At 40.3% G+C, this 24668-nt stretch overlaps 1 protein-coding gene across 4 annotated transcripts in view; it reads right to left on the reverse strand.

The window, feature by feature from the left end:
• Positions 1-1208: 1208 nt before the first annotated feature.
• The window catches only part of eng (endoglin), a 38530-nt gene continuing 15070 nt past the window's right edge, over positions 1209-24668 (reverse strand). The window contains exons 3-14 of one of the 4 annotated variants that reach the window (XM_070850524.1): positions 21754-21899; positions 14960-15073; positions 11032-11209; positions 7794-7974; positions 7570-7672; positions 7107-7302; positions 6463-6614; positions 6141-6371; positions 5759-5825; positions 2405-2515; positions 2262-2309; positions 1209-2173 (exon numbers count right to left, since the gene is read on the reverse strand). In XM_070850524.1, the coding sequence (XP_070706625.1) occupies positions 2052-2173; positions 2262-2309; positions 2405-2515; positions 5759-5825; positions 6141-6371; positions 6463-6614; positions 7107-7302; positions 7570-7672; positions 7794-7974; positions 11032-11209; positions 14960-15073; positions 21754-21899 (1649 nt within the window). In that variant the 3' untranslated portion in view covers positions 1209-2051. Of the gene's footprint in view, positions 2174-2261; positions 2310-2404; positions 2516-5758; positions 5826-6140; positions 6372-6462; positions 6615-7091; positions 7303-7569; positions 7691-7793; positions 7975-11031; positions 11210-14959; positions 15074-21753; positions 21900-24668 lie in introns of all 4 variants that reach the window. The other 3 variants (XM_070850522.1, XM_070850521.1, XM_070850520.1) reach the window with 3 other exon arrangements.

Here is a 24668-nt window from a genome sequence, read left to right on the forward strand (position 1 = left end):
CTAGCATTAGCACTGCAGTGGCTGATGCAGCCTATCAAATGTAGAGAGCAGAAGTTAAACATTTTAACAAGACACTCATCTCTCTCAAATGACAGTTTCCATATCATTAGGCGTGTCAGGTGACAACTGGAAATAAAGCTGCAGTTGAATTTTTGAAGCAGTCGTCGCGGGGTTAAAGCACAACTGACTCACTAATGTGTTGCTGCAAACAGTGCATACAAAATGAGGTCTCATACTATTGCTACTATTGATCATACTATGGAGTCTAAATAGTCTGTATTCAGAGCTGGTGACTGATATGGGGGGGGGAGGCGGTTTTGATATTTAGATATGAAAAAAATACTTATGTATAGTTTCAGTTGGAAGTGAGGTTTTCTAGCCCATTTGCCTTAAATCTCACAGATTTATTATCCCTCTGTGTAAGAAATACTAATTGGATCTGAGCTTAATTAGAGACTGTTTTAGCCTGTTGTTTGGACCATAAGTTCCCCCCAAAAAGAAGAAAAGTCTCTAGGAGTTTGGTCACGTTGAGGTGGCACCTCTCTGCCTTTTCAAAGCAAAATCTCTGACAGCGTTGGTGATCCATTAGAGTTCTAAAAATGATTTCCCTTCCATGCACTCAGCTCTAATCACAAGACAGAGCAGCACATTAGTGACTGGCTACATTTTAAATGAAAAGACACTGAATAGGAGCAGGTTGGAAGGTTTATACCTGTACTTTTCTATGTATGTATGTGCAAGGAAGCAAGATCCATGGAATTAATGGTGGAAAACTGTGGCTACAACAAGTTGTCAGGCAGTGGTGATGAAAGTAATACAGATTCTGGGGAAAATGGACATTGTTCAAAGGAAAAGTACTGGAATTCCACCTCCAGACAGACTATTTTGGGGAAACCCCACCCTGTGGGCGTAGCTGCATGAGTGGCGCTTCAGTCCATAATACAAGTCTGAGGTCTGAAACCGTAACTTCTCATTCCAAGCAGACTACTCAGCTCTGAATACAGACGTGTATCTCTGCATGCAGCACTGCACATTACATAGGTGATTAAGCTCACATAGATTAATTTTTTTTAATGGGTGATAATGTATTGCTGCCTTTGGGCTATAAGTATGATCTAACATAGGTTTTGTTGAGATAAGAGGAAATCAAGTATATTAACTGTAATTTCCAATAAACATTGAAAACAAACTTTGATACGAAGGCTATTTGATAGCATGAAAATGGCACCGTAACTTTGTTTCGTGGGCTACAACTATAAGACCATAGGACTGACGTAAAGTGACACAAAAAAGGCAGAAAATAAGATCAATTCACCAGAGAAATCCAGTGTTAAGTTTAAACTTAACTCCAGACTTCTAAATAATAGGAGGTAGCTGTTAACCATTGACCTCGAACTCCAATTAAGACAAATGCCCCTTGAAGTGGACATTTCATTGACTGGTTTGAGATCCAAACATGGTGGGCGTTGCAGTCCCCGAGACACTGTTGATAACTTTTTGGACTGACCTAGCCAAAAGCCCTTCGTATTTTTGTGGCTTAGATGTGAATGCAAAACGGCTTTTCATCTGTTTTTCAAAGTCAGTCTTTTGACTGGTCTGCCTCCTGTCTAACTATTATTGTGCTGCCATCACACAAGCACAATTCATTGAAAGGAATGCAGTGAATTTCCTGTTAGCTCTTGGGGGATATGGTTTGTTTTTCCTGTTGCTGGGAGCCAATTTATTTTTTTTTCTTTTGCCCTCTTTAACTTCCTGTCTAGGAGCTTGACTTTACAGAGAGGCTGCAGAGGTGAGCGTCAGAAGCCATTGATTAAACTTCTGTTATCCGTCACCCAGTGCCCCCCCAGCCACCATTACAAACTCCCAGATCACATCCATTTCAGGCTTGGTGTGTCAAAGACATGGGTTGTGCTTTTTAATGAGAATTTAAAGGGGGCGGGGATGGGAGAAATGCTTTCTAAGCATTATAAAAGAAAACAAAAGCACAAAACCCGTATAGGTGACTTTGAAGGGAGATGGCGGCCCTGCTGGAGGTGGAGATTACCATAATCTCATGCCATGCTGCTGGTCGGTGTGCTCTGGGTGCTTCCAATGCTAGCGTTGGCGCTGCTGTTCTCAGAGGGGGAAAGGTTGGTAGAAACAGGTTGTCGTTTTGCTCCTGAGCAGGGACATCCTGGAGAAAGGTGAGAGAGAAGCCAATGAGAACCTGAAAAGAAGAAAAAGAGAGAAGAGACAATAAAAAGAAAAGGCAAACTCCTTACCAGGAAGATTAGCTGCAGTCGAGCTAATGTCCAGTCCGGTAGGGTACCCTGAATTAAGCAGAATGTGATCATTTCAAATCCAGACAGATACCAGTTCAGATCTATATTCCACCAGAAACTCCACATCGGCAGTCATATATTACCTGTTTTAATTTTGATAAACCACAGTGCTCCAATGAGTAATACTCCAATCAGGAAGCCTCCAAATGCAATGCCCAGAACTCCGGGTAGGCCAAAATCAAAGCATGGTGGGGCTGAAACATAAACATGAAAAAAACAATGTATGCAAGCTTCAGTTAAGCAACCACACGTCAGAGGTGAGGGCTACCGCTCATGCCAACACGGTATGAAAGTAAAGTTGCAAAGACTTGAAATCAGGCACAGGGAATATCCTGATGTCATTTTGTATTTTTGTCACAGTGGCATTATTTTCAAGTGATGACGCAGTAGCAAGTTGTCGATGCAACGGATGTGAGATATCATGGTGTATTTCAAAAAGGCAAAGAGAGAAAAGAGAGGAGCATACTATAAAATGTTTCACTTGGGTAATAGCGTACATTTTCTTGCAGGTTAACAGAACACCCAAGCAGGCAAAGGCGATCTTCAGTTTTCTGGCATGCATCAACAATAGTGTGTTTTTCTTTATCCTTTCTGCTACAAAATCATGCAAAGAAAATAAAGTAATGTTTTGTCAAAAAAGAGACAACTACATTTTGATGGAAGGTTACCAACTTTACAAGTTTTCATGCTGGCACGAGCCAAAGCCAGCAGCTCTCTCAAGGGTCAATTTAAAGTCTGACAGTATTGATTCTAAAAATGTCTAACAGCAATGAAAAATATGCTTTTTGTACAATCTACAGTTAATAACACTCGTTTCCCCCTGCTAGTTATCGTGACAGTACCAGCAAAGCCCATGCAGTGAATACAACAGTAATTACTTTTATAGGGTTAAACCTCAGTCTAACTGAAATAAAAAAGTACATTTATGCTCAATCATTTTCTCTGTTCTAATTTGATGATACAAATTTCAATTTACAATCAGGTTTGGCATTGGTGATGTTCTTTGGGCAAAATGTGTGTTGGCTCAATGTGCTCCACTGCTAACAAACTTAATAGAAACCATAAAACCCTGAGCCAGCAGCAACAAAAAAAAAATCATTTTCCCTCTGTTCAGCTCTGAAAGAGTAAGAAAACAGGCAAACAATGAAACTCGCTCAACCCTCTGACATACACGACTGTGGCACAGACATATTGAAGTACTCTGGTAAGGCCATCTCATAGTTTTGCTTCACTTGTTTGGTCCGGCAAGGCCATAAATGGATTACTTTGAGTCTTTTCAAGAAGGCTGTACAATAAATCATTGATAATTTTCCCCTTCACGCAGGCAACATCTTTAACTCTTCCTGCATCTGATTGAACTAACCACTCACTGGGAAGTTGTTCAGCCTGCTGAATCCTAGTTGGCTGTGGTAGGCTAAAAACTAGTGGTCTGCATGCGCTCCCTTCCGAAAGTACATTAAAGAGGGGACATTCTAGAAAACATGTCACTTCTTTGCATCATGTGTATCTGAATCATTGTGTGTAGTGCAACTGCCTCTGCAGTGAATCTACATGAATGCTGGTGCTAATATCAGAACATATAGCGTTTCATCTGAACTGCAGGGACAAATAGGGAAAATACAAAGCCTGATACTGACTCTATAAGAAGTCATCTTATTCTTTAGATTGCATGAAATACTATCCTGCTGATATCTGACCAAACAATACCATAATTTAGCTGAATTAAACATGACCCAGAGCATTAAAACAGTGACATCTTGTGGGCATTTGGGCCAACTGCATCCCAGACAGCCAACCCAGTTAGTTGACCTGTCGGCGAGAAACATTCTTAGTCTCCGAACGGGCCAGAAACATCACAGCAGCCCGAGCAGGCTTTCTCTTGAGACTTTTTTTTTCTGTAATCAATTGCTGTGTTAGTTTGTATAAGTGAGGCTTTGACAGCAAAGCTGAATAAACAGGAGCAGGAAGCAGAAGCTCCAGTGCAGGTGGAGAGGAGGAGACAGACAACAGGCCTGTGCTGTGACTCCCTGGAGCCCTCTGTGTAAAAACTACCAAACAGGAATAGTTGCTGAATGGAGCACTCAGCCCTGCCCAATCCAAGCTCGCAACAGAATGCAGCCTGCTGCTCCTGTTGATATGACCCTTGTATCTCTGACACTGGCCTACTGAATGGAACCACATAAACAGACCCACCAAACTGGCACGTTCCTTTACATCTAGTTCCACTTGGTTAAAGAAAAACAACAAAGAGGAGGACAAACAGGACGCAGGAAAGCATGGATGAGTAGCTTCCCCTGCGCGTACAGTATGCTGCAACACTGATGTAAAAATGTTCATCTTTCTTCTGTAGGAAGAAATGGAGGATAGAGGAAGCTTAAGGAATAAACAAATCCGTTATCAGTTTCACCAAAGATGTCAGACAAAGTCCAGGTGGTCCCCCATTTAATCAACCTCTGCTTCCTTCCCCTCAGAAGTAGAATCATTTGGATTTTCCTAGAAATTTATCATCTGCCTTTTCTTTCTTTGAAGAAAGACATCTTCCCTCGTTGGAGTCAACTGTGTTGGATGGTCCGACAATAGCACCAGGCCCAGTGGCTGTGTTTGGACAGCAATACAGTCAGACCCCCTTGGAAACACAAAGGACTTCACCCCCCTCCCCAGAGGGCCATTACTTCTGATTGTGGTCACAAGGTCAGCCTGCAGACCTTCCTAAAGGACGAGGCCCTGCCCCGAAACCCCTTACTGGCTTCACTGCATATCCTGAGTTGACTGCTATGACAACCGCCCGCGCAGCACTTGTTGTGCACTGAAAGCAACAATAGGAATGAAAATTCATAATTCACTGGCCGAGTACCAGACTAGTAATTACGTCCTGAGGGCATAAAGGGAAATTTAAAAGTTTTACATTTTAAAAGCTTCTGAGAGGTCAGAGTTAGTTATTAGTTATTAAATTAAATATGAAACATTCTTCTTCATGGTAAGGGTTTGTCAAGTAACGACACCATCAGGACAACTTTTCTTACAATTTTCTAGGGATCATTTTGTATGCTGGACCTTTCTGCATGCATTGTTTTTGATTCATTTTCGTTAATGTGAGAACATTTTTTTTGTTTGATTTATTGATTTATTTATTTTTGAAGACAGTAATTCATCGCAAAATCAGGATCACGAAACATCCCGAAGAGAAAAGGATCACACACAAGGGTTCTGTCTAACTTGTCTAAATGTTTGGTTCGACTGAAGTGCCTATTTATTGTTACAATTAAGCATTTTATACTAACTAATAACTAAATTACTACTGGAGAGAAAATATCAGACACTGGTGAAGGCTCTATGTAGGAAAAATGAATGCAAACTTAGTGTGAGGGCTTGAGTAGCATCTGAATTTGACTCAAATAGTGAACTTTTCCATATTTTGGAGTTTAAACTGAACTCACGTGGTGGTTGCAGACACGGCTGGGTAACCTCCAGGTTCCTCTTCACTCTTCCCCCATCTCCACATTGCTAGTGAGGTGGTGATGGAAAAAGAAAAAGTAGCAAGAAACCCAAAATGTCACCGTGTTGTAAATTTGCCACAAACTGCATTTAAGCGTCAGTATCAAGTCCTGTTGAAACACTCCCACCAAAAGAGACCCACAGTAACACACACGACCGAAGGAAAGTTGCAACACAGGTTATATTCTCTGAATGCAGGGTGACTGAACACATTCAAAGTGATGTTCTAATGTTAATGTTAAGACTTATTCATGAATAAAAGTACTTTCATTTGACCTGGTTTACTCCAAAAGCCACATAAAAGAATAGCTGATGAACTCGTACCTCACTGTAGCACAGTTTGACGGAGCATTCCAGGTCCCATGTGGTGGACGTCAGCTCTTGGAGCTGATCTAATGAGAAGCTGAGTCGGGTGCTGTTGCGACAAGAATTTAAGGAGCAGGCCTCGGGTATGAAGGGCAGCTCTTTCACTAAGGGGCATGAGCCCTTGGAGTGCACGAAGCAGTTGATCACCTTGATGGTCAAGACAAAATCCCCGTAAGTGTGCCCTGAAATCTACAGGAAACGGAGCAAAGATGAAATAAACTGCAACAGAGTGGAAAAGACACAAGACTCTTTCAAGTGAGCATTCTTCCTGATAACTCACCTCTGCATAAATTCTCTTGTCACTCTGCACCTTGGTGTTAGGGTCCAGGGGAGAATGGTAGTCTGGGGAGGTGTACAGCTGCATTAACAGAGGCATCTGTTGCCCCTCATTCGCTGCGTTGGGAATGACTGTTGCTGATTTCGGCTCTGGAGCTGGAAATGATGGTAAAAATTTAAATCATCAAAAGATGAACCGTATACATCCATTTTACCACTGGTGATGCACTTTCTTGAATCTCAGTTGAACTTGATAAAAAAAAAAAAGAGTAATGGAATAGCGTACTGAACATGAAAGGACAACTACTTCTAAGGTCTAAACCCTCCTCAAGACAAAATCTTTTTTTTTGAAAAAAAGGCAAAGGCTTATACTATGATTTATAACTTAAAAGAAACTCCAAAGGATCATTGAAATTGCAGCATAGCTCATTGTGTGTGTAAAATGATATATTGAATGTGATAATTGGAAAAAGATCATGGGGGACATCACTTTACTTTTATTAAAGCAGTCATTATCCACCTCATTTCTTATTTCACTGCTGGCATTGTGTAACGTGTATTATGTGTGGGCTGTGGCTTTTTGAGGCACTTTTTCTACAAAGACAGCAGACAAAGTTGAAAACAATTTTTTACCTTTTAAAGTTTTACCTGCGGGGTTCCCTTTTCTTCCAAGAACCAGTAAAACCAAGGGGTCCTCTGATCTGAGTTCAGTATAGCTGGTGAAAGTAGTTGCTTTAAAATGATCCAAAGCCTTGCTTTGCACATCCTGAGCATTGTCACTGTTCAGTGTAACTGAAGGTGGGATTCTGTGTGTGATGGTGGGCAGCAGGATGTCATTGTTGGACTGTAGACACAGAAGTTCAAATAAATCAGTAATGACTTGGATACTGTCCTGTACATAAGCACATTTTTACATGGGAAAGCTTATCGTGCGTATGAAATCATTTAACCGTGTAATTAGGTGAGCTATATCATACTACTAACGACAATGTAATCCTAGAGAGTGGAGTCTTTTGCTTCTTAATAAATCCTATCTCGCATGCAATTATAAATGTGCTAACTCTCTGTGCTATAACTACAGGAGTGTGTGTGTGTGTAAGTGTAAGCTTACGCCAAACTTAGTGTGTAGTGGGTTGTGGAAGATCCATGTGGTGCCCTGAGGGCCTCTCAGGAACACGCTGGTCATCTTGGTGGCCCCACTGAGTGATACATTGCTGCGAAGTGATATATTGCTGCAATGTGAGGAATCAAAAATTACAAGAGACATTTCGCCGACAAGGATAGCAAAACAATACGTGGGACGCTACAGAATACACTGTGAATTTTAAAGTTTACCGAACGCTGGTGTTCTCTGGGATGTTTATGATGTGTAGCTCAGCTTCATCACCGCGGCTCTGCTGCTGTGGGGAGCAAGACTTGAACGAAGAAGCCAGGGGTGCTGTTTCAATCTTCATGAAGTGCTTCTCTGATGCATTTTCATTTTTAAGGATGCAGTACTGAGTGCCAGGTTTGGTTCCTGTAAAACCACAAGCATTCATTTTCGATCATTGTACATTCATTGTTTGCTTAATAAAAATGACATTCCAGGGGAAATTATAAGTAATAAAATTATTTCTGCATGCATAATCCCATATTTGTTAACATACTAAATGTGGCAGTGCGGTAGTGGCTGCATTAAGCAATTACAATTAAAGTCTATTTTTCATATTTATTCAACAGGGTAGTTTCATTGAGAATGATGCCCTGAGAGTCTGTTTCTGTTCTGGCTGGCAGTTTAGAGTGTTTAACTCAGTGGTGAGCACTGGGGAGCCATAGCCCAGTCTGCAACAGGAGACCTAACAGCTTGGGCAGGTGCATTAGCACCTTGCCTCGATGTTCTCCTGGCAGTACACCATTCTCAGCCTTTGACCAAATAACAGTGATGAATGGTTTACAGCTGCACCCTGGTGCAGTGATCAAATTGCTACGTACATTTTGTTTCAAAACACTATGCTGAAAATGTGGAGGTATATGAGTTTCCCACAGCGCCTCATACAGCCTCATAACACCAATAGCCATGTGTGTGGAGAAGTGTGAAAAACACAACAGCATATTTGTGCAAAATTTTGAAGAGTATATGAGTGTTTGGAACATACAGCTTGGAGAGGAAGTGGCTTATGCTACAGGCGTTGTGTGAGAAGTGTTTTCCACTGTAGACATTTGTTACCATTAAAGTAGAAAGAGAGTTAAATTGACCACTACTGTCACATTTGCCTTGAAGAAACCACCAGCTTTGAACAACACCCTTTCAAGCCTATAGGATAAGTATTTGCAACTAGAATGATTTTGAGAGCAGTATTAATTCAAGATACTTTTAGTTACTTTGTCCTGGCTGGCCAGCTGCCCAGCTATAGGCAACTAGAATTCAAAAGTAGCTTCTCTAACGCTGCTAAACAAGCCTCTGTTGCACTGGCAGTAGCATGACCTGAATTTCAAATCACTTTGAGACATTCAAGAAACCTGAAGGACGTGTGCATATTAGCTCCTCCGTGAGCCTTCAACTTGGCAACACACTGTTGTGTAGTCGCTGCACAGACTTTTCAAACGCCTACGACGAGGCCTACGCAAGTTCACCTAACACCCCATTATGGGCCAAGGGATACAACAAAATAGCGATGTAAGCTGTTCCACTGTTTGAGCAATTTCAATGCCCTTGTGGACTGTGAGTCAGTAAAATCAGTATCTAAATCTAATAGTGCCTGAAACACAGCATTTCATTACAATCTAATCAGCACACTTGATATAGGAAAAGAGCAGTATGCCATTGCCAGACAGGGACGTTATAATCAATGGACCTGGGGAAGGACATACGATCATATAGAGAGAGACTGAAACTTCCAAAAAAAAAAATTCATCCAAAATACTGTAAAAGACACTGTGCACAAAAGCGGCTACCATTATTCCAGCAACACCACAGTTCACTTCTATCTAAACCCATGTCAGAGCTGTGCTTTAGCTCAGACTGCCTTAAGGAGGCTTTGTTAAGAAATAATTGTGCTTGTATCGAGCATCCTGCTGCTCCTGCTGCTCCTGCTGCTGGCAATAGCAGCAAGTAATATTCTCAATGTCCAGCCTTTGCTCGGCCACGTAAGCTCACTTTAAATCATAGTGTTTTTGTGCCTCCATCTTCAGCATTTGTCCACAGTTTCCCTTTCCAAGTGTTTTTTTTTTTTTTCATATCCACTGACGTCCTGTCAGCACGGAGAACGCTGAGCTCAGTTCCCAAAACTTTACTTTCCCCATGGTAGGAGGATTTGCACCGACTACTTGAGATTTTACCATATGACAAGCTTGTCAATGTGCAGGTGTTTCAAGCATGCGGCATGATGAGAGGTTTACTTTAAAATCAGTAGTAGGGCTGCTTATTTTGGAACATGCAGTAGACAGCATTTTTTGGGAAGGTATTTACTGAAAGGTAATGTGTTTTGGAGGCATTTTGTAAAGAATACAACAAGGCAGGAATGGTATTCCCAAATGAGAGTTACAGTGATACAGTTTCAAAATGTATTAAATTAGAGCTGGCTCTAAGCAGAAGAGCTTCACTGAAGAGTGACAAAGTTTCTCTTCTGATATCATCAGAGGTTGCCTCCGCTTGGAAAAGATCGATAGGATTATGAGAATTGCACTCAGTATCAGTAAGTATAAAGCATTGTGACACGGCGATATATTCCAGCGGACTGTATGATTACTCATTGGCTTTAGGTGCCTTTTGCAGGAGAATGGCCATATGGCAGCTGGTGCTTGGACCATCCATAGAGGATTCCAAATATCAAACAGCATGAGATCTGTTTCTGTATGTTTTGCAGCTTTGGCAGGTTTTGTTGTCTTCGTCTTGTCAGCTCTGTACACAATCATCATCTGATCCTGTTATACACTTTCTTATTTGAATAGAAAAATGCTAAAAGCTACATATTTAGTGTTATTTCATTTATTTATTCGCGTAAGTGCGTCTGTTGTCAACAAAATCTGTCCATGTTGCACTCTTATATTATCAAGAATCAATGCATTACAAGAGCTTTGAGGTCCTCCGGCTCATTTTCCTTCAAATGCTGTATTGATGACATTGGAGATTTAGAAAGTAAAAATCCAAAAGTGAGGCATACTATGCAGGCATTGTTTTTTCTCAATGATTTTAATCACAGGGTTTTTCTACACACTTAAGATAAGGGAAGTTAGCCCTGGAAACAACACTTCATCCATCCTTGATTGCTGTACTGTAGACTTGCTGCTGAGTTATGTAAGCTGGAGCTGCATTTTGTGCTGACTGTAATTACTTTGCTCTCTTCAGCACCAAAAAATATTGTTTAAGACCAAACAAAAATGCAGATAGCATATTCCAGGTAAAAATCACTTTGTCAAGGTTGATAAATCTTACACAGGGAGGAAGTCCTTTACAGTGCTGTGGAGATCTAATGGAATCCTATAAGCTGTCTCACACGCATGCAAAATACAGCCCACAAATTATTTAGTAGGAGAAACCCTCTAAAAAGGTATGTTAATAGAATACCAGCCAGGTTAATCGATTAATTCTCACCTTTTGTTCCTGTCGATGAGATGTTTTTCAGATTTTGGATTGTGGTGAATGAAGTCACGCCACCAAACTTCTGCTTTGTCCACTTCACCAGCTCTTCATCCTGAGTGGGGAAGTCTTCCTTGTGGATGTTGCTTTTATGTTGATTACCAATTAGGGCAATTGTGGAGTCATTGTGTATCTGGAAAGAAGAGCCCAAATCATTCCAATTACTTTCATTACATACTATTTCTTATTATTCTTTATGTTTACTATCAGTCAAAATCACCCACATCCTCAAAATGTGTCTGTTACAATAACACAGAATTGAGTGAGTCAGCTTTATATTTATTTATATTTACTCACATTTTGTCATATCAAACATGTTTGCCCATCCCTCTCATTCTCTCCTCCTACTTTTTCTTACCCTCCACCCAACTCTCCCTCTATTCTCTAAGCAGGGGCCTGTTAAAAAGAAATGTTTATTATGGTTAAGTGTCCACGAGCCCAGTTGCACAACCCTGTTGGAGCCATGGTCTTTCCTTTGCTTCCTGAGTGGGGCCAGGAAATGGGACCTTTTTTAGCTTTGTGCGTCACCACAGTCGCCTGGAATCTGGCTCCATACAAGGTATAAATATATACATCATCCCATCGACTAGACACTGCAGTTTCCTCGTCTGGGCCAAAGGGAAATAATGGAGTTTACATTAAGCTTTGCATGAATAAGAAGGCAGGGGGAGGCGTTGAGGATAGAGGAGTGGAGATTGTCTACAGTTAGACATATGTAATTTATTTATTTTACCTCTAATGGATTTTAATCCACACAATTCTCTCCTCTCTTCTTCAGCAGCCAAAAGGCTAAAGTGGAGAATAAAGTGCAGTATATGTACCTTGACTGCTCTTCTTGTAAACACTTATTCCCACTGACACCCAATAACAGCTCATTTTGCTGAGGGAAACTCTGCTTTTATATGGCAGTACCACGTAGGTAATCAACCAGAAATATTTTTTGAATTTCTTTCATTTCAAATGCAACTTTGAATGTGCTTTTTGATCTATGTTGTAGTTTTTTGAAATGCTAATTTTTGAGCTTTAAAATGCACAACACATGGAGAGCATGATGCATGCTTACTGGATTCTGACGCACAAGTTGTTTCATTATTCTTCACCACATTATTGCAGCAACTATAAAGGTGGATATTTGGACTAGGTAACGCATATGTTGCAGCTCATAGCATTTCAAGTGGCAGAGTATTGTTTTATAAAGAATTGCATTTTCTGAAAATCATCCTTTGAATGTTTATGCTTGCTTTATGCTTCATGCTTGTTTAAATAATAAAAATCCTCTCTTGACCTGTCTAGCATGTATGACCATATGTGAGTGAGTCCTTGCGTCACAAAGCAAAGCAGAAAAAAAAAATGGTGAAAGCCAAGTAAGCCTGAGGGAGTCATTGGTCTTTCTACATGAATATTTGATTGATGCAAGATCAAAAATAGCGTGAAGGGAAACTCCAAAAATAAAAGAGGGAAAACCAGTCACGACGGAACCAGGCAGATGGGGGAAGGACTGAAAAGACGTGTGAAAAGAATAAGGGAGATAATGTTTTTGTTTGTTTTGTATTTTTTTTTATCATTTTAATGATTCGGTGGGATTTAACTCTGTGAAATCAGTTTGATATTCTGCAGGCTCACAGTACAGTTCAAGGAACTCTAAGATGTTTTGAGAGAAAAGCGCATCTCTGTCTGCAGGATATCACAGAAAGTCCTGATGATTCTTGGAACAGATGTATGAGTTTTAGATGCTAAGCTCAGTCTTTTCACCTGATCAGTAACCTTAGATTCCTCCATGAAAGGTATGAGTATATTATAAATAAGTGAGTTATACTGCATAACGTGTGAAAAACCTGCCTTTGTGATCATCAAACTGTTACTATACTGAAAAAAGTAGCAAGACTTACAGGACTTTCGAACTTTTCTTTTTTGTTGTTGTTTTTAACAACCCTGTGTACTCTGAGAGGCCAACATGAGCTGTGATTGCGACACTGAGCCAAGCTGTCAAGCTGGTGACGTACTTTCTCTGACACAGAACAGATGCTGTTTCTCTTACACTGCAATCTGCCGCAAAACACTATTATCCCCCGGTGATACTGCTCATCCCACGAAAACATCCTGTAGTCACAGGCAATGTTGTCCAGGATCTTGACAGGACATGATACAGGATGCGGTATCACACTGCTGTCAGCATATTACTAAATGACGAAATTCCTGTAAACATTTCATCACAGTGATTTATATTATATTAATTCACTTATGTGCATGTTAGCCTAAGAATTTCCAGTACTGCTGAACATTTATCAAGCATGCTGTACCTTGGCTTTTTTAATCATTTTGCCTGCCTTCCAGTAGTTTCATTTAATGTAAGAATTTGCATTGACATTAAGGCCATGAACACATGGTCTTTTTTTTTTGTTGTTGTTGTTAATGTGAAATTATTTCTGTGGTTAAAAAGAGAAGGCTCTGTAAAGCCTTTCATGTGATGCATTCATGTGCAAAAAGAAAGTCAGCTGCAGAGAGTCGGCTGCCAAACAGCTTTGCGCTTATGGGCTATTTAGTCATGAGCTCAAACAACAAGCTCAAACATGCAAGACAAGCAATTAGCTATAGTGTTATGATAGAGACAATATGAGTTTTAAGAGCTTCTTATGTTTTAGGTTACCACTTGGCAGCCGACTGTCAAACGTCAAGTGTTCCCAAGATGGCAATCCAAGATCACACGGTGGTAAGTGGAAAGAAATAACGCTGATAAACTGTTCAGTGTGATACTCCCTCTCAAGGAAGTTTCAGACCTCAAGTCAACTGTCATGCTGTGCTGATATGAGTACTGGTGATTGCCTCTACGGTAAGAAAAACACATTAATCAGTGTACAAAAGTACAACTCTGACAAAGGAAAATGGCTGAAAACCAAAATGTGTATAAAGAAGTTCGCACAATGGTGCAGCAAAACGGCACAGGAGGCTGAAACTGCTTACTTCATGTAATGATCATGTAACAAATGTAACCTATAGAACCGCAGTTGGGTTGAAATTAATGAGTGTTTCATAAAGAAATGAGATGTTTCATCAGTCCATCAAGTTTGACATTTCTGAATGAGGCTGTCTCATACAGTCCTCTTCGTACAGTCTCTTATTTAAGGAAGGCCACTTAGATTGGTGATTAAAAAAAAAACTGACATATTCAAGAAGACTGTTCTCAAATTTAAGGACTCAGTTTTTTTTTTTTTTCACGAACAATATGACACTCAACAGTAGCCAAACTGAGACAACTGCTGCAGCAACACTTTGCCCATATACCAGTATTATTCATCTATTTAAGTAGACACTCAGGCAACCAAATAAAAGTTGTTTCATGGCTTCCTTTAGATTTAATTCACAAATATAATCTGAGGACATTGTGTAAAAGTCAGAACCTCCATCCTCACTGGAACATTAATTCTACAGCTGATGCCATCAGCCCCTCTCATTGCTGGAAACCCTGAAACTTATTTGAACGATTTCATAGTGTGGATATTAAAAACACTAAAATGCAAACTGCTTCGAACACAGTAGTCACTAGGGAACAGCTATCTAAAACCAACATGGTTCACTGTCTCTTAAGTGGCCCAGAGAGCTGCACAGCTGTGGCACTTTGACTGTGTGTTAAACAGCTGGCACTAGACAGAAGCTGAGTACATCTGGAAAAATGTGAAAATTATACAATACAAAAAAAAAAAAAATAGCAACTTGTTAATTTTTTTAGGATTATTTAGTTCTTGTTAGATAATCTCATCTAATCTCCCAAGAGCAACACATGAAAGAGATTTTGTGGCACATGATCAGCATATGATTTGCATTTCACAAGTGCTAGGTGACAGCCTTGAACGGTGAGATAGAAAAACAAAGAGAAATTACTCACATGAACGTTCACATCGGTGTTGAGGTTGTATAGGCCATAGGTCGTGTCTTTCGACGTAAGGATGAGGTGCATTGGCTTGGCATTGGTCATCTCGAGAGAGAACATCTTGCCATCCTGAGGCGAAACAAACGAAAAAAAGATGTTACCACAAAAATGGTAAATGACGTATTCCAAGTCATTTACTTTTAAACCAATCCCAGCGTGCTGCATCTACTTCAACGTCAAACTGTGCATTTAATTAGTTACAGTGTCGCTTCTTTAGCTGCAAAGGCTTACACATGTTCATTGTGAGTTAAAAACTTCAAATTCTGTGTGAAAGCCAACAAGTTTTGAGTTAATGATTGTGTTGCAAGAAGAGGAAAGTTTGGCAGAGGTGTAAACATCCAGGTGGAACACTGGTGGGTCTGATTAGGAAGACAAAGAAATCAAGTGGCATAAACATTCGCTCACACCGTGAACTACTGTGCTGCCTAATCAGTTTTTAGGTAGGTGCACCGTGCTAAGTGTGTGCGGTAAAATCCAAAAACCAACAACTTCATGGAATGTTTCCAATGCTTCAAACAATGCCTCTTGCTCCTGTTACATAATTGTTAAGTCTCATACAGCACATTTTGGAGATAAATTCATCTGTGCAGTCTTGTCAACTGGAAGCACACGACAGGCTCCATTTAAATGTACTTTACTGCAGAGATTAAACATTAAAAACATTAGAATTACGACTTTCGACTAAATGACTATGACTAAGCTCTGACTTTTTGCTCATTTGTTTTCCATGTAAAAGGGGATATAGATATTCTCCAATTTGCAAGCCTCCAAATCTAGCACAGAGTGTCATTAAATGAACACACCTCCAGTTGATGGAGAAGAGAGATATTTTGCTTGCAGCACCAAGTTTAAAAATAGTTTCAACTGCAGTTTAATTCTACACAAGTTTGATTCCATTTCTGCCCTATTGCAAAAATCAGCAGGGGGATATGACAATTATCCTTGTTTTTGCAACTATGAAATGTCAACACATGCATCTCTCCAGAGAAAGCAGTGCCAGTCATTTGAGCAGGGCTTGTGGATAGGCAGGAAGCTGTTTTTGCTGTCTGCCTTCATATTGAAACATACATTAATGAGGAAATGCAGCTTGGTTCTATTCTTGCATATCTATGCAGTGCATGCAAACAAGGGGAAAAGAAAGTGAAGAGCACATCAAAAGCTATGAAATGATGTATTAACCTGACTTGCAATTAGCTGCATTTTCTTTATTTACGCTGTATGTCTTCGCAGCATTAAACCTGTGAGAAACAATGTTATAGTACTCCGGAGCAATGACAAAAATGAATGTAAAAACTGCACAACCATGCTGTAATATAAGTTACAGCAAAGAAAACGGATAATAGGAATTTGGAGAAACCTACTATAACATTTAGAAATATTTTAGGTATTTATTCTTAATTATTTCATATAACTAGTGCAACCCGGTGTCCTCCCACACATGGCTGATCCTGATGGTACTTTTATACTGTATATAAAACCTCATTAACATAATTGAACACATAATGCAATACCTAATTATCCATATTTTCAGCTGGGGGTAACACAATGGTGATGTGATTCGCTAATCACCACCACAGTCACTCTAAGAATCAGCCTTAATTACCACGCTCCACATGTGCATGGGGTAAAGCTGGCACCACTGAATGTTACGGGTATAAGTGGTGGTGAGAAAACCTTTTCACTGTGAAATAATAAGTCTGAGTTTAGAGACATTTTTTTTCCAAGGCTGACTTAATTCGAATAAATCCTACTTCTAATTACTTTTACATCTGTAATAGCCCCGCAATAATTGGGTTTGGAGAAGTGAAAGAGTCATGGATTTAAAATCAGTTAAATTTTATGACTCAATGCATTAGAAATGAGCAGCTTTAAAAACAGCTTGGAAATACCTCTCCAGTGTGAAGCTTGAATTTAACATTCATATATACAAATTTCTACTTTCATCCATCTATGATGCCTTTTGACACCAAGTACTTTATTCTGTTTATTTGAAGGTAGATTGTCTTCAGAGCTGGGCCTGCTGGGAAGCCAATGAGCATGCTGGGAAAAGAGTGTGAATCCCTAATATTAAATTCATTTACTCTCTACCTGATGCTGCCAGAGCTTGATCCAAGAGAATTGTGATGAGCTCAGGCCTGAGCTATGAAAATTTTCAGACCCATACAGAACAAATTAGGTCTAAGGAGACCATCAACAAATTGCCTCTGAGCCAAACACAGATGCATTGGAAAGGGAGGCTCTCATGCTGAGTGCAATGGACAGAGGGATCTGTCATCACACAAACACGCACACAGACAAACACCACAGTGTGTTGTACAGAGTGCAGTTTGCATAATGGCTGCTGCGCCTCATTAAAGTGTTGAGTCCCTTCTTTTTAAAAATTGGCCAAAGGGGGCACTGAGATTCGAGATGAAAACATGGTTATATTTATTACTGAATGGATTAGGAATCAAAATCATCTGTGAAACACACCTGTTCATTGTTGCCTTGCTTTGTGTTGTTCGCTTTCCATCTTCAGCGCAGAATTTAGTAATAACAAGAAAATTGCACTCAGTAGATTTGCAGATCTCCACCAGGCGATCTCTCCTCCACATCACTTTAGCCCAACCTAAACCTATAACCACCGTAAGCTTTACAAGATATGTATTTCACTTTATTTTGTTTTAATCATTTTCATTATAACCTGCGCTCCCTTTGTGAGGACTGACTATTTTAAATAAGGTTGTTGTGTGTATCGTCAGCCGACACAAAACCTCACATTCGTCTTATGTGGAGCCAAATCGAAGGCTAAAATGAAGCCTGCAACAGACGAAGGCTTGTTTTTAGGCTTGCCGAAGGTTTTTTGCTCTGTGATGTCAAACTGAAGCAGTCGTTGATTACTTGTGGCCTCTACTAGCCTGTTAAGGAGCCAGCAGTCAATGACAGTCGATGAAACAATCAATACATTAGGGTTGTCAAAAACTGTGAATCACTGCAAATGTAAGAGGTCGATTAACAGCGAACAGGCAGACAGAAAACACACACCCACAAACGCTTGATCCCCTCCAGGCTTACACCTCGTGGAGACAATAAGAAGAATATAGCTTGATTAGCCTGAAGACAGAATGAATATAACAAGGACTGAGTTGTAGTGACACAGTGTCTTCCCAGAAATACCACTTTGTTTTTACCTCATGTTGCACACACATACAGTAAATGAATGAATGGCATTTCCTACAGAGTCCATTGTGCTTCATACAGAGATAACTCGATGGTGTTTTCCTTAAATACCCCTTTTAATGAGCTTCATTGTCTCTTTGTCTAGTTTCCCTCCCTTCATCCTTTTATGACTTTCATTATTTCATTTTGAACTCCGAATCACGACTGTTGCTGACCCCGATCACTCACCTTTGCTACTTTTGTTCCTGTGCTTTCAAGATACAATTGTTTTCCTTTTCAGACTTTTTTTTTTTTTTCTCGAGAGCATTTTTTGAAGGGCCTTTGCTGATGCAGTTTCCAGTTATTCTTTTGGCTTCTCCCTTAACTTGAATTGGCTCCGTTGGTCTAGTCTCGGCCTTGTGCCAAGAGCCTGACTGGCCAAGCCAGTGTGTGACATCAATGGGCCCTGTACAAGCAGCTCCTCCCTGTGAATTCTCCTGGCCTGTGCAGCCCCTTGATGCGCCCTTTATAATTCTCTGTGCAGTCAAACTGTGAGAGTCAACTGTCTCTGGCAGGTTGTAAATCAGTATGAAAAACAAAAGGGATGGGGAGGAAGGTGATAAGAAAATTTAAAGGACAAGAAAAGGGGAGGCAAGTGCAAACCTCCCATCTCACTGGACAGTTTGGCAAGAGATGAAGACGCTCCCCCTCCTCAGTGTTTACAAGAAAAATCTGTTCTAAACAGACAGTCAAGACCAGATAAGGAGTCTGTGTTAGAAGATCTTATGTCCACTTTCTTCTTTCATTTGATAAAACATCCACTGGTAGTCCCACAAGAGAACAGAAAATGCCAACTCTGTACAACATCCATTGCATCACGCAGATCCCATGCCAAATTCCTTTAGTGAACTCCTAAAAACTCCCACCACCAATTTATACTATTTCATAAGATAACTTGTACCATTCTTTGTACAAATGTTAACTTTTTGCAATTAAAAATTGTGTCCTTTTTTAAGTCTCCCACACAAGATAATGTGTCTGGTTTTACTCTTCAGGCCTAATAAGACTTCAAATCTGTTTTGTCATCAAACGGCTTTTTCTTCTGATTTCTAGTCCATTAAATATGCTGTAACACTGCAGTCCATTAAATGAGACTAAAGACTTGGCAAAGAGACCTGGGTGTTTGTGAAGCCAACCAGCTTCACCAATGTGAATGTGTAATGTGTCTTTTTTATAACATCAAAACTACATTTCAGTATCCTAAAATGTCAAATTTAAAGGAAGTGTACAACAGTGTAAAAGTCACCTCAGCTTGCTGGTGAAGGGTTCGCTTAAGAGAAAACTATGATAGGATTCTCCATTGCTTTCCTAGAAGCGACTGAGGGATTTCTGGAGGCGAAAGGATTCAGGCCTGCAGTGTATTTGCACCATCCTGTGATGGAGCCTTTGCTGGAGCGCACATAGTACATCAGCTTTCCTCCTCATAATCACCACCAAATGAGAAAGAATGACCAACAGAGTGAAAAAGAAAAAGAGACTGATAAATAAACAGAAGTTGCTCAATACAAGTTGGAAGTGGAAGTACTACACAAAGAAGTTCAAGTGAGAACAAACAGAAGAGGAAAACAAACATAGCACACTGATAAAGAAATGACTAATGTGAGCTGACCGACAATTTTGGACAGTGAAAAATGGAGTCTGGCACAGCAATAACAACATATAGATTAAAAGTTTTGTGGAGTTACTTTGTGTTGTCATTTCCTAAAGTTGTCCAATGAAAATGGCTTAGTAGAATATCCGCAATTATGGTGTGTGCTTGTTTGCAGCCAAACTTGCAGAGCTTGCTTGTCATGGAAGCTTGTTAGATGCAAGAGAAAAACCAAAAAACTGTGGCATGCTGAGAACCCTATCTTTCTTTATGTCTGCCATCTGTTAAGGGTTAGCTAGTTAGCTGGCTGATGAAGGCTGGACACGGAGTGTGCGTGTCTACACTGTAGAATGTGGGGAAAAAAGATTCTGAAGGCTTAAAGTTTAGGGTTAGAGTTTGTACAACAATATTAAAAGCAAAACAACAACAACAAAAAAATCCTACTAAAAAAATTTAGCATTGCACGTCGATAACATTGTCAGACTCACGATGGACAGGCCAAAAAGGTTCAAATCAATGCAGCAGAACCACAGATGTAGCCTTTTCTATTCCACACCCTCGTCTTCCTTGTAAAAACCTGGCGGCAACATTACCCACAATGCATCTCGACAGCCGACAGCTCAGGCAGCGATCCAGGTGTGTTATGCTTTTGGAGGCTAATATAGCCTTAAGCTTCTAACCTCAAACAGAGATTTTCAATCCTGTGGTCTTCAGTCCCAACCAACGTTGGCTCAAGTGACATCACTTGAGGCAATTAATTAGATTTTTTTCACATAGTCTCAAAAGGCTTTGTACAGCTTTTTTAAACATATGCAGTAATACACCCTTAGATGTGTCTTATGTGTGGGGTTTCCCTTTAAATGCACACCAACAACATCACATTACATATTTATCAGTTGCTCCATCCTTCTTCCTTGCCTCCTCTACCTAATTTATCTGATTATTCTCTGCGTTGTGCACGCTACCCTCTCATTAGGTCATTCTGAATCTGACATTTCTCTCCTGCCTGCCAAACAGCAGTGTCGAGTTTGCTGCCTCAGCTCGTCACATGACCCATTCACCTTCCTACCCAGCTGTTCCTTGTTTGCACTTATACAGAGGGGAGGCATCATCTATGTTGTCTCAGCATTCCAGTCTTTATGCCTTTAACTTGTTTAACTTGTCACAGTGGGTTTTAACCGATGATATTAACTGTTCTATTCAAGTGTCCCAGCAAGCCATGACAACGTGACGCTGAGCCAGCCAGGATACTGGATACGGGAAACTAGCTAAATGGAATTTAGCCATCAGTTATTTTATTTTTAAATAATTTTCTGTGTCTATGTCAAAATGTATCTTGTAAAAAAGGTATTTTCTGTTCTTCCTGTCCCTGTCCAGCTGATAATTCCTTTAAATCTGTCTCAAAGGAATAATAATGTTTTGTGCTATTGTGATTATTTGCTTTACAGCAGAATAATGACTGGGGCAGGAGGGAACAGCTAGCCTGACAAAGCCTCTGACTGCGCAAATAAAAGTATGATTGAATTCAAACTGACTCCCTGTAATTGTAACAATAACAGACATATTTTATCATATAAAAGGTATAAAATACATTCAAGGTGTGCAATTCAAGGGCTGACACACTGAGACTGAATTTGACATATTGTACTGTCCACTAAAAAAGCACAGCATATGATAACATACCCATGAGTGCGGCACAGTGCAGCATTTTGATTTTCTATGTTCTGTTGAAGTTCAGCTTTGCAGCTGTACTCAGACAGTTTTACTTGCCTGGAGTTTTACTGCTACTATAGACTACATGTTAGATAAGTAGTGAGTATTTTTTTCCCATTGTAATATTGTGTTTTTACTAGCTTGACGCCTAACATTTTACTACCTGTCAAGCAGATTTTCCACTTGTCCACATTTACATAATTAGCACCAGTTGCCCGACATCTCATTTATATAACCTTGACGTGCTTACCGTGGCACCAAAGTTCAGGTTAAGGATGTGGACCTCTGCCTTGTCCTCTGTGATGAAGCTGGTCCAACAGCCAATTAGTTCACGCTCACTCAGGTAGACCCATGGGTTCTCATTACCCTCCTTTGGATCACATGTCTGGCTTGAGGCTGAAAGAAACCAAGTACAAACGGTTAAGCAGCAAGTTATGGTTGCCTTCAATATTTATACGCAAAATCCTGCATTATCTAGTTCTTGTGTGTCAGATGCCAAGTAGTGCGTGATTACTACTCTATTCACAACAATCCTGTCATATTTGGACATGAACAGCAGATGAATGAAGATCTATATGGGTGGAAGCAAGAGAGCCATTATTTCGGAGATAGATGGACCTAGCAATGTTACAGATTCCTTGTCTGAAAGGGGCTAAATTTGTTATTAGTCATTCTGAAAGCTTCTCCCTGGTCTCAGAGTATGGATGTTAAATGTGTGGGTAGGACTACATTGTTTAAAAACGAATCTGCCGGTTCACGTTTATCAGACATGTCAGGATACCGGGCTGCAGTCATCCATCAAGCCTGCTCACTCTGCTCTCTGCTATGAGCCCGCTGTTTAACCTGGGGATCCGTGTCTCTGGAGGCTGAATTAATCGAGCCGAGGCTGTGCGGTCATGGATGAGGTTGGGTATAAATGCCTGGTGTTTGACCTGGGCTATGTGTGGGTGTGTTCTATTGTTTTAGATTAGAGTATGCATGTGTGCACATGCTCACTCTAACCTGTCTGAAGTTGGCAGGGACAAAATATTCTCTGGCAAACTTCTCTCACAAAGAACAGTAGAACATACAGTGTCTTTTTAAACTCTGTCACGGTTCCCATTCCTGGCCCATGCCCCATATTTTCCAGATTAGAGATGCAAGGATCAGACTGAAAACCGCCATAGCTGAAAACCACCAATCCAAGTTTACTCATCAAGACAAAGCCTTGCAGCCGCCCACCTTCAGTGGAGGCCGGGCTTTCATGGGATCAATCAGAACTACTTTGTCCTGTGTCTAAACATTAAATAAGCATATCTAAAGTAAGATGAATAGGAGCAATATATGCCTAAACACCTACTATTCATGCCTCGATCACCTCCAAAACAGATGGTGCCGAAGCATAAGCAAGCAGGTATGATATCATAACAGAAGCAACTAATTTAGGAAGCAAATGCTGCATTACATACTGCTCCACTGACTTTTATGATGTATTTGGTCTATTTACCCAGAAGGCAGCAATCCCTCTGAGAGGAGATGTGATGTAAAAAAAAAAAAAGTGAGATGAGAAAGACAGGGAAATAGAGAGGGAAGGGTTAAAAGGAAATTACAATGTTTGGAAGGTCAACAGGATGTGCCTTATTTAGAAGCGGCACTAATCAAAGACCTTGGTTGAGGCAATGTCATCACTAGCTGCAGAGGAGAATGGACAGAGATGGAGATAAAATGGGATACAAAATGATGAATGCAAAAAGGGGGGGGGAAAGCAGAAGAAGAGGGAGTTAGAACATGTTACATATTGCCCTTTCTCCTGTTTTTGTTGTCCCCATAATGAAATCGGGTTGGTATTATGGACTCTTATTCATTTGTTCAATTCATTTATTTGTTCATAACATCTCTGACCCACAATATCGCTGATGGAAAAAGAGCTGCTGATGAGATATTATTTTAATTTGATCACCATTTTTAGAATTAGCTTGTCACACATAATATCTCAGATGCTGCTTATTGATGGAAAAAACAAAGTTGGAAAAGATGCATCTTTTATTTGTGCCCCATGAAAATCTTGTTTTTCCCCTTTTCTGGTGGAGTTGTACATCATACCACTGCCCTTTTATGGTCAAAACAAGGACGTATTTGGCTCTAATCGGGGGATTTAGGGGGGTTGTATCACTCATGGAGCAGCATATTCACTGTTTCTTACTCTGCTTTACTACAGCTTTCCTTGGAAATCAAGATGGAGAGCCATCCACGCTCCTTTGCCATCTCTTTTTCCCCCCCTCACCCCAGAGGTCAAGGCTGGTTTCCTGTTATTCTGGCTCTCCGCGTTAATGTCTGTTGCTCAATATCCACATCCATAAAGTTATTTCTCTCTTGTTCTGCTGTGACAGAGTCAACGGCCCGTGACTGTCGCCCGGGAGGTCTTGGTATAAATCACACTGACTGCGCAAGACTGTGCGCGTATGTGTGTGTGTGCGTACATGCATGTGTCACTGGTCTCCTTTTTACGAGTCACCATAGGGTATGAAGAACATTCATTTTGCCCTCTTGACCCCGGAAATGCCAATGGCCTCGCTAAGCGGTTTGCTGGTAAATGAGGTATAGAAGAACCATTCCATTCCCTGTCCTCTTTATCTACTTATATCAGTCCCCTCCATTTCCCATTCCATGAGAAGACATGTTTATGGATGTTGGTGATTTCCATTTAGATGTTTGGTATGAGGGATAGATGTGAATGGAAAGCATTAGAGAACATTAGGGGGGACGGAAAATTGGCTAAATCCATGAAAAGTGCATATAATCTGATTTGTTCTTAAAGTTTGCTTTAATTCTTAAATGGCAAATTCCATTTCAGTAGTTACAGATGCCATATTAAATGGGTATCACTGAATTTATATGCTAATTACCTTAATAACAACACAATATGGCCTTAATAGGCACTTTTATTAACTGGAAACATATTAAACATATTATAGCAAAATGATCGAAACCTTCTAAAATTAAGACCGACAAGTGTGTAGCCAAAATCAATAATTTGATATTAGTGGAGCAGTCTTTGGAGAAAGCCCATTTTTGTGGACTGGGCCAATATCTGGGAACGATGAAGTCATTCCTGTGGATCGTGGTCGCGATTCTCCTGGCTTCCATGAATCACTGCTGCGAATGGACAGCCGCCGCCCCTTTTGA

The sequence above is a fragment of the Pempheris klunzingeri genome, chromosome 19 (genome assembly GCF_042242105.1).
Source record: "Pempheris klunzingeri isolate RE-2024b chromosome 19, fPemKlu1.hap1, whole genome shotgun sequence".
In the NCBI taxonomy this organism is placed as follows: domain Eukaryota; kingdom Metazoa; phylum Chordata; class Actinopteri; order Acropomatiformes; family Pempheridae; genus Pempheris; species Pempheris klunzingeri.